Here is a 1944-nt window from a genome sequence, read left to right as displayed (position 1 = left end):
CCTAATATGTATTACTTGCACACTTTGTACAAGTTAGGTGCATGGTAAAGTGGAGCAAAAATAGAAAATTCCAGATTTCACCAAGATGTCAAGTTTCACATTTTGACAAAATGTAACTGAACTGGCAAAAAATGGTTAAAGCAAATAACCAAATAATAGAGGAAAAATGTATCCTATAACCAAGTAAACACCTGTTCGTCTTTCCCCTTTAAGAATTTTAAATAAGGTCACATTTTTCATTCAACAAACATTTATTGAGCACCAGCAACTGTGCTAAGTGCTAAGGAATATTAACTGTGAACAAGATAAACCAGGCTCCCGCTTTTGACCGGATACTTCTGCTTTTGCTGATCTTGCTAACTACTACATAATACTTGTTCTCTGCTAGAATTACATTTTCGGGAAAGTCCGAGTCATACGAGGCCTCTTCTAGAATACTTTAAAAGTTTCTGTATGGCAAACTTGATAGAAATCTTTAACTTTGAGAAGAAAACGATGGTCTCGAGCATCCTTTTCGACAAGCACGTGGAAGGTCAAGTTAGCTCTCAAGTAACATGGCAGCTGGTGGCCAACGGCGAGGTTCAGACCATTCGGTTGCGCTTGTGGGTGGGGGAATCTGTGACACTATCCCCGCACTGGGCCGAGGTGCGCTTGCGGGTCCCCCCACTGTCCAGGCGGAGGGCCGGTTCTTCTGAGTTGAAGGGGTTCAAGTCGTCCTCCAGGAAGCTACTTTTTCGGCGCCCACCTCCAGGGCTACTGGTGGGGACGCCATTGGTGGCCCCGCCGCTGGCTTGAGGCGGGGAGCCAGGGGCGCCAGATCTCACGCTGATGCTCGCCATGGCACCACTGAGGCCATGCAGGGCGATGGCCTCATGGAAGGGCTGCAGGTCGACGTCTACGGACGATCCGGCCCCGGTGGCTGCGGCCTGGCCGGAGGCCGCGACAGACAGCTTCGGCGGCGTCCTGGGGGTGCGCGACGGTGGAGGTGCGGGGGGCACCTTGCCACACAGGAAGCTGATCAGGTCTTCGCGGAGAATGGTGCTCCGGCCCTTCTTCACCCACTCCAGGACATCTCTGATGCGACGCTGGTAGCCGACCTGGACGCCCAGGTCAAAACTTCGTTGGTGGGCATCCCCGCTCTCTTTGTAGAGACTGGTCACGGCCATGGCCGCGTTCTGGAAGGGGTCCCAGATGGACAGATCTGGCTGTTGGCACCCGGCATCCTTGTAGAGCTGGGCCACGGCGGTGGCAGAGATCTGGAAGAGGTGCCACAGCCTCTGCCGCTCGCTCTTGAGCCCCGCTGCCTCCGCGGCCGCCTCCTCCTGCAGCTCGGGGGGCAGCTGCTCCCCCTGCTCGGCCTCGGCCAGGCACTGGCGTTCCCACTTGGAAAACCAGTGCTCCGCCACCTCGGCCTCGCCCTCCTTCGGCTGCTCCTCCATCCTCCTCCTCCTGGCCGCTCGTCTCCTCCACCGCCGCCTCCTCCTCCGCCTACTCTTGCTCCTCCACCTCCACCTCACCTCCTGCTCCGCGCTCCCCTCCTCCTTCTGCGGCCGCCGCCGCCTCCTCCGCGTGCGCCGGCGGGCGGTCGCGCGGGCGGCGGGGCCCTGAGGCCAACTGTTCCGGCGCGCGCCGCCCGCGGCCCTGGTGCACGCCCCGCCCCGCCCCGCCCGGCCCGGCCCCCAGCTACGCCGCGGAGATAACTCCGCAGCCGCCGGCGCCGCCTTGCTGCCCCCTTCCGGCCCCGCCGTCCGCTCCTAGGGCCCCCCCACGGCGCCGCGGCCTCCCCGCCGCCGCCGCCGCCGCCGCCGCCGCCGCCGCTCCAGCCACGGTCCCGCGGCTCGGCCCCAGCCCCCCCGCTCCGCCGCGGCTACCGCACCAAGAACTCGGAGGGGGCCCGGCTGGAGCGCTGCCTCAACGCGGCGCTTGCCTACCACTTGGCCCTCT

General features: G+C 61.5%; 1 protein-coding gene across 1 annotated transcript; it reads right to left on the bottom strand.

The window, feature by feature from the left end:
• Positions 1-242: 242 nt before the first annotated feature.
• On the bottom strand, positions 243-1617 carry HAPSTR2 (HUWE1 associated protein modifying stress responses 2). The gene has a single exon (XM_059157398.1). The coding sequence runs from the start codon at positions 1437-1439 to the stop codon at positions 582-584; it is 858 nt and encodes a 285-aa protein (XP_059013381.1). The 5' UTR covers positions 1440-1617; the 3' UTR covers positions 243-581.
• Between the last annotated feature and the right edge of the window lie 327 nt (positions 1618-1944).

Source organism: Mustela lutreola, chromosome X (genome assembly GCF_030435805.1).
Source record: "Mustela lutreola isolate mMusLut2 chromosome X, mMusLut2.pri, whole genome shotgun sequence".
NCBI classification, from domain to species: domain Eukaryota; kingdom Metazoa; phylum Chordata; class Mammalia; order Carnivora; family Mustelidae; genus Mustela; species Mustela lutreola.
Note: the sequence above shows the minus strand (reverse complement) of the source record. Positions and strands in the feature narration are given on the sequence as shown.

What these genes read in the sequence shown, in the direction of transcription:
- HAPSTR2 (XM_059157398.1), bottom strand. Translation starts at nt 1,439, where the DNA reads ATGGAGGAGCAGCCGAAGGAGGGCGAGGCCGAGGTGGCGGAGCACTGG.